Consider the following 11,749-nt stretch of genomic DNA (forward strand, 5'->3'; position numbering starts at 1 on the left):
TTTACACACAGCACTATGGAACAAAAGAATGCAATACGAATAGGTAACTGAAAATACCTTGACCTGGTGGAAAGCTTGAAGGCCGAAAAATCTACGGGTTAAGTACGCCTACTTTCCCATCGTAAAAGCCAGAATTTGTGTTGATATTAGTGACGTGAAGTATGTAAATGGGAGAATTAAACCCATATATAAAATTACTATTTACTGAGAATATACTGCAATTTTGGCGGTTCTCGTATCTTCATAATAATTCCATAAGTGACCATATATAATTCTTCCATTTAGATTTTCTCACTTCTATATTCAAGCTTAGTCAGATTTATGAAATATTTAGGCAGAGAAGAGGTATAAATATCTGAACTGTGAGATGGTAACTGAGTACGTGCGGTGTTTGTGAGCATGGGTAAAGCGACACTATATTTCCAGCGTAAAGATCCCTAACCCCTTTCAGCTCAATTGATGGCCAGGTGTAGTCAGACTGGAAAGTAGATTTGACTAGTAATCAAGGAGACTCAGCCTACCTCATAATTAATCGAAAATCATGATCCAGCCATATACTTAGTGTAAACAGAGAGACATAGAGTGTTGTGAGGTGAAAACAGCAAGACATAGAGACAGTGTTGTGAGGTGAAAACAGCAAGACATAGAGACAGTGATTTGAGGTGAAAACAGAAAGACATAGAGACAGTGTTGTGAGGTGGAAACATTGAGACACAGAGACAGTGTTGTGAGGTGAAAACAGCAAGACATAGAGACAGTGTTGTGAGGTGAAAACAGCGAGACATAGAGACAGTGTTGTGGGGTGAAAACAGCAAGACATGGAGACAGTGTTGTGAGGTGAAAACAGCAAGACATAGAGACAGTGTTGTGAGATGAAAACAGCAAGACATAGAGACGGTGTTGTGAGGTGAAAACAGAGAGACATAGAGACAGTGTTGTGAGGTGAAAACAGCAAGACATAGAGACAGTGTTGTGAGGTGAAAACAGCAAGACATAGAGACGGTGTTGTGAGGTGAAAACAGCAAGACATAGAGACGGTGTTGTGAGGTGAAAACATTGAGACACAGAGACAGTGTTGTGAGGTGAAAACAGAGGCTTAGAGACAGTGATGCGAGGTGAAGACAGAGAGACATAGAGTGTTGCGAGGTGAAAACAGAGAGACTTACCGTAGAGACAGTGTTGTGAGATGAAAACAGAGACTTGGAGAGACATAAACAGCGAGACATAGAGACAGTGCTGTATGGTGTAAACAGAGAGGGATAGTGTTGTGAGGTAGCTCCCCCTGGCCTGACAGCCCAGTGGTACCGGATATATATGCGTGTGAACTAGAGAAGGGCTGGAGAAGGCAGGGTCAGAAGCATAAGAAACAGAATTACACTCTATCTATGCCTGAGGTGTAAAAAAATGCTTAATAATGCCTTCTGACACAGAAAACTATAGTCAATAAATCAAGGCGTCACTGAAAAGGCATGGGAACGTTCATCAAAGCTCTTCCCCACAAGAACAGAAAACAATGTGTCAAAGTGTAGGCAGAAACGAGGATCTAATCGAGATGTTGAAAATGCTGTTCGTATATGAATCATCTCAAGTACAGTGAAAGGCAACTGTGAAAAACGAGCTACAGTGTCACCATTGGGGTTAAATTCAGTCTCCTATCTCCCACTAAGGGCTGAGTGAGTGAGTGAGGTGCAGTGCTAGGATTGCGAACTTCCTATATCAGCCGTCTCCTCTTATATAAACGTCAAGTACTGTGAAGTCAAGGGCGACTGTGAAAGACCAGCTACCGTGTCACCGTCGGGGTCTTGTAGCCTCCCATCTCCCACTGAGGACTGAGTGTTTGAGTGAGATACAATGCTAAGACTGCCAACTTAGCGATTTCATACCCACAATTAGCAACATGTACGGGATCACTATCGAAGTCTGGCAATATTCGCTCATATTCTAATAATTTTCTAGATAATAATGTGCCTAGTGACTTTCCAGCAAATAATTAGAACATTGTTATTGATATTTGTGAACCAGGTTTAAAAGAACAATCAGCAGAATGTTCTCACGGGACCATTACCAGGTTTTAGCATTTTTTGGCGATATTTTAGCAATTTTCTAGACAATAACGTGCTGAGTGACTTTCTAGCAATTTTCAGAGCCAGTTTATTGATATTTTTGGATCAGGTTTGGCAACTTTAGGTCCCCCACTTTGGTGACGACCGCTGTCATGCTGGGCCGGGCAGGGTGGTGCGGCAGGGGGGTACGATAGTGATGTTGTTGGCACAGCAGGGAGCGGCGCCCCCCCTGCCCGCCGCGAAGATGGTGACGGCTGACGGGACGCAGCTGGTGGAGACGTGTGTTCTGCTCCCCTCTGAGTTTGCCCTGAAGGTGGAGCAGCCAAGGGTGTCATCGCTACTCCACCTGCTACCGCACCTTGCTCCTTCCGCCATACACACGCCAAATCCTCTACTGGATCACCTTCCCCCACCGTTCTCCACCGTAGCGCCTCCTATAGGTTCACTACCCCCAGCGCTGAACCATCTGAACCACCTGGCTCCCCCGCTGAGTCGCCTGGCGGTGGGTGGGGGTGATGAATGCGTGCAGGTGTGTGCCACTCGTTCCCTGCCCCCCCACACTCGTTACCTTCCCTGCAGCGGCACCGTCACCACAGACAGACTTCCTCTCCTACCTCCACTCCCACCACTGGACGTGAGTACCATATGAACACGTATTTCTCTAAGCTCCTACCTCCTACCCACCTCTTACCTCTTACCTCCTACCCAGCTCCTACCTCCTACCTTCTACACAGCTCCTACCTCCTACCCAGCTCCTACCTCCTACCTCGAACCCAGCTCCTACCTCCTACCTCGAACCCAGCTCCTACCTCCTACCTCCTCCCCAGCTCCTACCTCCTACCTCCTCCCCAGCTCCTACCTCCTACCCAGCTCCTACCTCCTACCCAGCTCCTACCTCCTACCTCGAACCAAGCTCCTACCTCCTACCTCCTACCCAGCTCCTACCGCCTACCTCCTACCCAGCTCCTACCTCCTACCTCCTACCCAGCTCCTACCTCCTACCTCGAACCCAGCTCCTACCGCCTACCTCCTACCCAGCTCCTACCTCCTACCTCCTACCCAGCTCCTACCTCCTACCTCCTATCTCCTACCCAGCTCCTACCTCCTACCCAGCTCCTACCTCCTACCTCCACTCCCACCTCTTGATGTGAGTACCAAATGAACTGTGTGTCTCTAAGCTTAGCAGGCGAAAGCAGTGTAGAAACTTTTGCATATGACACCTAATAATTACACTGGCCCTTGTAGCACCGCTGATGGCCTTGTGTCCTCAGACTAGTAGGTTGATTTGGCTTGTAATCAAGGAGACTCATTTCTAAACCATCATTAAGACTCAATGAATTTCGTGAACGCACGCACGCACGCCCCTCTGACGGACACACACACACACACACACACACACACACACACACACACACACACACACACACACACACACACACACACACACACACACACACACACACACACACACACACACACACACTACGTACAGGCGACCACGCACTCACAAACACGCACACAACATAGAAGCACTTACCCCCCGTAAACACACACAACACACACATTCCTACCCACCCACCCACACATTTCCCTCTCTCCCCTCTTTACCCCCACGCACGCCCTTCTCTCCCCTTCTTACCCTCACACACTCCCCTCTCCCCTCCTCACCCCCCACACACCTCTCCTCACCCCCCCATACACCCCTCCTCCCTTCCCGCACACACACACAGACTTAACCACCACCCTCCTTCATTCCAACCACACTCACATAACTCCTACGCTCCCGCCTCCCCTTTTCTTTCACCCATCTAGGCGTCAGGAGGCGAACTCGGGTCCTGTGAAGCCTCGAAACACAAAAGCCGAGACAACGAACACGGAGAATGGCTCGGACAAAAGAAGGCTTGCTCACTTCACCTTCCTTTATGTTACGGGAGGCTGGTTCCCTCTTGCTCTTTTCCTCCCCCTCTTTTGTTACTCTGGGAGATCATAATTAGTTTGTCTGTCTCGCTATATCATCTTTTATCCTTCTCCTTTCTTTATTTTCTCACTCCTCTTTTTTTGGTGTTTCTCTCGCTCCTCTTTTTCACTCTCTTTCTTACTCTCGGGGATCATGATTTGTTAGTCTGTCCCGTTATATCATCATTTATCCTCTCTCTCTCTCTCTCTCTCTCTCTCTCTCTCACACACACACACACACACACACACACACAGGACAAAACAATGGCCCAAGTTAAAGTGAAAAGACGACAGTGGATAGAATAAATATAAAAACCAAAGAAAAACGAAAAACAAAAACTAAATCGCTTCCTAGAAAGGGTTAAGGGAGTCCACACATATTTAGGGACGTTCCACAGACGCACAAAAACATGGTACACACACAAGCATACCACAACGATCTCTGTTTGCATTCTACTGGTTTTTGATTTTCATATTCTGAGATTCGGACAGACAGGCAGACTCACACACACACACACACACACACACACGCACACATACGGTCTCTGTCTGTCTGTCTGTCTGTCTGTCTCTCTCTCTCTCTACCTACCTACTTACCTACCTATCCACCTAGTTACCTTCCAACTTGTCAACATTATATGCCTATCTATCTGTCTATCTATCTACCTATTTATCTATCTATCTACGAGTACTTTCTCTCTCTCTCTCTCTCTCAGCCAATGTTCCTTCAGTAAATAGCATGTCGGTCGTGTTGGTGCGTATAATTTATGTATAAGAAAATTACCGCCCCTGATGGATTAGAGAGAGAGAGAGAGAGAGAGAGAGAGAGAGAGAGAGAGAGAGGGAGAGAGAGAAAGGGGGTTAAGTAGAGAGGAGTTAGGGCTGTGGTGGGTTGATATGAGTAGATGATTTTGATGATGATGAGAGAGAGAGAGAGAGAGAGAGAGAGAGAGAGAGAGAGAGAGAGAGAGAGAGAGAGAGAGAGAGAGAGAGAGAGTGTGAGAGAGAGGAAGTCCTTTATTCCAGTTCCTTATATGCCTTGGTATATATGGGTGAGGGAAAGGAGACTAAATACCATATGACTTTACTTACCATCTGTCTTACTGAAAGGGATTAAGATTAACTGCAAGACGTTGGTTGAGGAAGCTCCCTAACACCTCCTCCTTAGCGATTTATTTCCCAAACTACTCATTAACATCCTCTTTTTTGCCTCATATATATTTTTATTGACGTAGATGCTATGGATAACACACAAGAATACAGTAACGGAGAAGAATCAGAAATAAATCGGTAAGGAAGAGGTGTTAGTACTCTTCCTAACACCTCTTCCTTAGCGATTTATTGTGCGAACTACCCATTAACATCGTCTTTTTTTTCTTCACATATATTTTTAATGTCGACATAGATGGCATGAATAACACAAGAATATAGTATCGGAGAAGAATCAGAAATAAATCGGTAAGGAAGAGGTGTTAGTAAGCTTCCTAGTAACGGAGCAGAAGCAGAAATAAATCGGTAAGGAAGAGGTGTTAGTGAGCTTGCTAGTAACTTTGCAAAATCAGAAATAAATCGGTAAGTAAGAGGTGTTAGTAACCTTCCTAGTAACGGAGCAGAGTCAGAAATAAATCGGTAAAGAGGAGGTATTAGTAAGCTTCCCAGTAACGGAGTAGAATCAGAAATGAATCGGTAAGGAAGAGGTGTTAGCAAGCTTCCTAATGGCGCCAGAATACCGTCCACAAGAATACAGTAACGGAGAAGAATCAGAAATAAATCGGTAAGGAAAAGGTGTTAGTAAGCTTCCCAGTAACGGAGCATAATCAGAAATAAATCGGAATGGAAGAGGTTTCCCAGTAACGGAGCAGAATCAGAAATAAATCGGTAAAGAAGAGGTGTTAGTAAGCTTCGTAACATCACCAGAGTACCGTCCACAAGAATACAGTAACGGAGCAGTATCGGAAATAAATCGGTAAGGAAAAGGTGTTAGTAAGCTTCCTAACTTCACTAAAATACCTCCCTTAAGCTCAGACTCGCGGCCACACAGCTCTTCCGTCGCGATCACGCTACGCTGTTCAGTTGGCGCGCAGTTTAAAAAGGTCGGGTTCTTTTGGCAATGTGGAGAGGATGGAGAACGAGAGACTAACGAGGAGTGTGTATGTGAGGTGGAGGAGGGGAGAGGGAGGGGACGACCGAGGACTTGTGTTAGGGGAAGGGGGAGACAGAGGGTAGACCGAGGATGAGATGGAGGCATGGAGTGATGAGGTGTATGAGAGATGAGGGTGTAAGCTGGGGGGATGGAGAGTGAGAGACTAACTAGGAGAGTGTATGTGAGTGAGCTGGAGGTGGCGAGAGGGAGGCGACAACCGAGGATGAGGTGGAGAGATGAACTGGGGAGGTATCTGCGACAGGGGAGTAAGAGCTGCGGGGAGGGCAGCGGAATGGCGGGGGACAGGGCGACATGGAGTCGATTTGTTTGTGGCCACCCCTTATGGGATTGAGGCGTCTGGCTATATATAGATAACTAGACAGGTTTCTTTTTGGACAGACCTTGTATATTGGAACACAAACGAAGCCAAAACAACCTTGATAAATCATAGTTAATTACCGAAAATCCGAGAACAGCAAAAAAGAAATAAAAAAAGATAATAATATATAAATAATGAAAAACAAACCTTTCTCGATGCTTAACAGTCTTTGCTTTAACGAGAAAAGCGAAAAATTATCGCCTGAAAATCTTGTGAAAATTTTCCAGGAAAGGAAGAATTAAATCTTTTACATTAGCGGGAAACCGGAAAAAAATGCTGACGCCAAAGAAATTCATTTAGAAATTTTGGTGTTAAGTAAAAATTCACAGTTTTACATGTCGCTAATTATACAGGTGGGGAAGTTGGCGGGAAGGCTTTGAAATAAGAGACAGAGAGAAGGAGATATGAGAAATAATAGGCAGAGGGAGGGATGTGTGAGAAGGTAATGGGTGTTAATGTTCGTTTTTAAGTGTAAAGTCGACATGGAATTCTCTGTCTCCACTTACCTCTATTCTCTGTGGACTTTAAGCTCTGTCTATCTGTCAGTCTAGCTACCTACCTACCTCCCTATCTATCTATCTGTCTGTCTGTCTATCTATCTATTGTCAGACGACTTAATCTCGTATGGGTTGGTCATGAACAATTCGCCCTGACGTACCTCTCTCCTCAGCCACTTGACTACCCTCCCTCCAACTCACACTTCCCCCTCCCTCATATCTCCCCACTCCCCTCCTCTATCTCCTCCTCGGTCTCCCCCTCCTCCTCCTCCTCCTCTTCCCCCGCCATCTCACTCACATACTCCTCTAGTTAGTCTCTTAACTCCATCCTCTCCACATGGCCAAACCATCTCAGGATATTTCTCTTAACACTTTCAATCACATCCACATCAACACAACAGTACTTCCTCATCTCTCTCAATCTCTCTCTCTCTCTCTCTCTCTCTCTCTCTCTCTCTCTCTCTCTACCTACCTACCTACCTACTTACCTACCTACCTACCTGTCAGTCTAAATTGTCTCTCTGTCTGTCTCAAATTTCTATCGTTCTCTCCCTCCATCTATCTGATTATCTTCCCACCTACCCACCGACCGACCTCCCTACTTACCATCCTACCTGTCTGTCTACACGCCTGTCTATCGATCTATCTAATTTCCCTCTCTCTCCCTCCTTCTCTATCCCACTCCCTCCTTTCCTCTTCCCTTTCTTCTTCCTCCCTCCCCCTTCCCTTCCACTCTAACCCTTCTGAACTTACTAGCCCTGTCTCCTATGGCTAGTACCCATCACTAGCATCCTCGTTACTAGCAGGACCAAAGGGACTTGAGGAGATCGTGAGTGTGTCTACCTTTACGATGGATCTTAATGGCGCTCTCCTAATTAGCCCACCTTGGAAACACCTGACCGGGAAAGCAGGGAGCTTGAGAAGTTAAGTAAGATGGGTGCCTGTCTGTCTCTGTCTATCGATTTAGCTCTCTGTTGTCTATGTGTGTCTGTCTACCTGTCTACCTACCTACTTGCCTACCTACCTACCTGCCTATACTTACCTACCTACCTACCTACCTATCTACTCGTTAAAGCCAGGCTCCTTAATCCCGAACGGGGTGTCCACATGATGATTCGTATTCGCCTCTGTCTGTCTGTTTTGTCTGTCTGTTTGTCTGTCTGTCTGTCTCTAAAATTAATCCTACCCACCCAATCACACTAACTCATGCCCTGATGCCTTCGTCCCTCCTCCAACTCACTCTCATAATACTGAAGTTCTCCTCCCTGCATTCACTCCGTTTTTTATGACTCTCTCTCTCTCTCTCTCTCTCTCTCTCTCTCTCTCTCTCTCTCTCTGGCAAGCATATTTGACAGTGAGATATAAAAAGATGAGCCTTGTTTATGGCCAGTGGGAAAAATCAAGCACTGAAAAGGGTATATGCCTTTCTGTTCGCTGAGAAACAATAGATAGATAAATAGATAGACAGATAAATAGACAGGGATGGCCCGACCGGGGGGGTGGGGGTCGGTCTCACCCCCCAATGTGTTATGAGTTGGTCAAAGAATTACTGAGCTGGTCAAAAATGGAGAGTGGAGACTTTTTTTTTTTTTTTTTTTTTTGGCATAAAAGGAGAGTTCGCCAAGAGGACAAAGTTTTTCTTTTACCTACGTTTTTCTTTATAAATAAATATAAATAGATAAATAAATATAGATAGATAGATGATAGATAAGACAAAAAACAAAATACTCTAGTTTCCTTCCTGTCAGTGGAATAATCTAAGCTAAAATCACGTACTATACGGTATTCAATCAAGGTACTGGACCTGGACCCCTATTTAGTTGGTCATACCGTAACACCAAACGGATCAAGCTGGCCAAATTGTCCTTACCCTCCCCTCCCCATCACATACTGCTCGAGCCATCACTGGTTGGGTTGTATTAGGCTAGGTTAGGCTGGGTTAGGTTGGATTGGATTAGGTCATTTTAGACTTGACTGGGTTCTGTTAGGTTAGGTATGGTCAGGTCAAGTGAGACTGGGTGAGATTAGGTCGCTTTAGATAGGGTTAGACTGCGTTTGATTAGGTGGGATGGTCAGGGTGGGTTAGAATAATTTAGGTTGGGTATGGGAAGGTTAGGTGAAATTATGAGAAGCTATATTAGTTAGACTGGGCTAAGTGAAACACACACACACACACACACACACACACACACAATACTCACTATCGGACGTTGGTGGTAGGGAAATGTGTGTATGTAACTGTGGTGGTGTGGGAAGGTTGCCATGGTAACACACTGGCCGCACATACACACACACACACACACACACACACACACACACACACACACACACACACACACAATACTCACTATCGGAAGTTGGTGGTAGGGAAATGTGTGTATGTAACTGTGGTGGTGTGGGAAGGTTGCCATGGTAACACACTGGCCGCACATACACACACACACACACACACACACACACACACACACACACACACACACACACACACACACACACCATCTTCCCACCCCCCAAACTCACAAACACATCCCCCCCCCCACACACACACTCACAAAACCACTTATAAACAGAACAGGCGAAACTTTGTGTGTGTCTTTCACAGGCATGTAAATCTTAAAGAATGAATAGCCAATACCAACCTAGGTTAGGTCACTTTAGGCGGGGTTTGGTTGGACTGGGTTATTTGTGGTTGGATTGGGTTCACTTGGATTAAGTATAGACGGAGTAGGTTAGACTGGGTTAGAATAGTTCGGTTTAGATATGTTTAGGTTGGGCTCAGGGATGGCCCTGCAGCGGGAGGGTGGGGGGTCACCCCCCCCATTGAGTATTCTGAGTTGGTCAAAAAATTACTGAGTTGGTCAAAAATGGAGAGGGGAGACTTTTTTTTTTTTTTTTTAACAAAAGGAGAGGTCTCCAATAGGACAAACTATTCGTTTTACCTACGTTTCTCCTTATATATATATATATATATATATATATATATATATATATATATATATATATATATATACAGGGTGTAACGCGACGTATGACAAAAACTTACACCAATGATCTATCATGTAATTTTGAGTATATTTTGTTCTATAGACATATGCTCTCTGCGATCCCAGTTCAGTACCCAGCATTCGGCTGTTTTGTGTAAAAGCTTCCTCTCTTGCATGTGCCATTGGGTGAGAGCTTCGCAGGGCGACGGGAGACGAGTATTATTAGCTTATACTGTACTGTACATGAAAATCCCATATCCTATCAGTACACACGAGTTTTAAGAAGAAACTTTACATAGTCTATTGATTCTTTAACATCAAGTCATGCATTCATGCAATTCTTTTGCACAAATCGACTGTAATTAAGGATTAAATTCATATTTTATGGCTTGCAAGGGAGTAGGGAGGGAGGGAGGACAGGCTGGTGTGTTGTTGCCAGTTATGTAATATTTGGTTTGTAGGATGTAGCTACCGGCATTGTCATAACACCCAAGCTCATTCAGTGAAAGAATATTACCGTACTGAGTGACTAGCATCACTTTAAGTCAGGATTAATATTATTATTCATTACAGTTTTTCTGCTGCAAGTAAACGTGGCACCATTTTTTTCATATGCTGACGTGAGAACAGTGATACAGGATTGCCAATGTAACGACTATGTTGCTAGACCTATTTTCTTGCTTCTACTTGCGGCACTAACATCTGGCACTATGATATCCAGCTACATTCTGGATATTTTACCATTTTTAGGTGCTATTCTAGAGATTTTATCGTATTTTCTAGCGATGTTTTGCAGTGTTTATTATCTAGCGACATTCTAGCAAGTTTTCAGGATTAGACTAGCGAGATTGATGAGAAGGACTTGGCAACCCTGCGTCCACTGTCATTTGAACGGGAACATTTGCAGGGGAGGCAGACACTTTAAATACTGTTCTCCGCGTTCTGTTGTTCACCGGGTTCAGCTTCACATGTTCATGAAACAGCTTGCCACGTACGTACAGCAATGAAGAATATGCAGACATCGTGTATTTTTTAACGGATTCTGCGATGATAATGCCAGTGCTGCAGAGAGGAACACAGGTGGAGATACCCAATGGCGCCACGTTTACGTGCAGCAGAAAAACTGTGATAAATAAAATTCTTCGTGACATAAAGTGAGGCTAATCCCCCTTTAGAATAACGTTTTTTCACTGAATGAGCTGTGGGTGTTATGATAATGCTGGTAGCAACATCCTACAAACCAAATATTACATAACTGGCAACAACACACCAGCCTGTCCTCCCTCCCTCCCTACTCCCTTGCAAGCCATAAAATTTGAATCTGATCCTTAATTACAGTCGATTTGTGCAAAAGAATTGCATGAATGCATGACTTGATGTTAAAGAATCAATAGACTACGTAAAGTTTCTTCTTAAAACTCGTGTGTACTAATAGGATATGGGATTTTCATGTACAGTACAGTATAAGCTAATAATACTCGTCTCCCGTCGCCCTGCGAAGCTCTCACCCAATGGCACATGCAAGAGAGGAAGCTTTTACACAAAACAGCCGAATGCTGGGTACTGAACTGGGATCGCAGAGAGCATATGTCTATAGAACAAAATATACTCAAAATTACATGATAGATCATTGATGTAAGTTTTTGTCATACGTCGCGTTACACCCTGTATATATAACAAAATACAATATACTCGTTTCCTTCCTGTCAGGGGAATAATCTAAGCCA

At 44.6% G+C, this 11,749-nt stretch overlaps 1 protein-coding gene across 1 annotated transcript in view; it reads left to right on the plus strand.

Annotated features, from left to right (window-relative positions):
* The first annotated feature begins 2,259 nt into the window (after window positions 1-2,259).
* Window positions 2,260-11,749, plus strand: part of LOC145396395 (uncharacterized) — a 63,952-nt gene continuing 54,462 nt past the window's right edge. The window contains exon 1 of the mRNA XM_080269786.1: window positions 2,260-2,697. Within this exon, the coding sequence (XP_080125912.1) occupies window positions 2,260-2,697 (438 nt within the window). The remainder of the gene's footprint in view (window positions 2,698-11,749) is intronic.

Source organism: Coenobita brevimanus, chromosome 37 (genome assembly GCF_032717465.1).
Source record: "Coenobita brevimanus isolate Jiangsu-jjx chromosome 37, ASM3271746v2, whole genome shotgun sequence".
NCBI classification, from domain to species: domain Eukaryota; kingdom Metazoa; phylum Arthropoda; class Malacostraca; order Decapoda; family Coenobitidae; genus Coenobita; species Coenobita brevimanus.